This window comes from Sesamum indicum, unplaced genomic scaffold (assembly GCF_000512975.1).
Source record: "Sesamum indicum cultivar Zhongzhi No. 13 unplaced genomic scaffold, S_indicum_v1.0 scaffold00260, whole genome shotgun sequence".
Lineage (NCBI taxonomy): Eukaryota > Viridiplantae > Streptophyta > Magnoliopsida > Lamiales > Pedaliaceae > Sesamum > Sesamum indicum.
The window spans coordinates 53,826-54,209 of NW_011628154.1; the positions used below are offsets into that span (position 1 = coordinate 53,826).

The 384-nt window shown below is 34.6% G+C and overlaps 1 protein-coding gene across 1 annotated transcript in view; it reads left to right on the forward strand.

The window, feature by feature from the left end:
- Positions 1–384, forward strand: part of LOC110011434 (disease resistance RPP8-like protein 3) — a 3,275-nt gene that overhangs the window by 1,790 nt on the left and 1,101 nt on the right. Inside the window, 2 exon segments of the mRNA XM_020691506.1 lie at positions 6–253; positions 255–281. Of these exon segments, the coding sequence (XP_020547165.1) occupies positions 6–253; positions 255–281 (275 nt within the window).

Below are 384 nucleotides of genomic sequence, written 5' to 3' on the forward strand. Positions count from 1 at the left end.
TTTTTTGTATTTGGCTTGTTTTAAAGAAGATGAAGAAATAGATATAGAAAAACTATATTTACTATGGATGGCTGAAGGTATGATTTGTTCCGAAGATAAGGGAAGAGGAGAAAGTTTGAGAGATGTGGCAGAACGGTATTTATTCGAGCTAGCAAATACGTGTATGGTTGAAGTGGAAACAGACAAGTTGCCGCTATATAATAGATTTAAGTCATGCCGGCTTCATGATATGATACGAGATTTGTGTTTGTCAAAAGAAAAAAAAAGAAGGATTTCTGGAGGTTATAGATAAAAAGATGGGAGGAGAAGAGTCTTCAATTTGTAAAACAAATAGATTGGCTATCCATATTGAGGGAGTGGATAACGATCTTAGTTACAGGATTG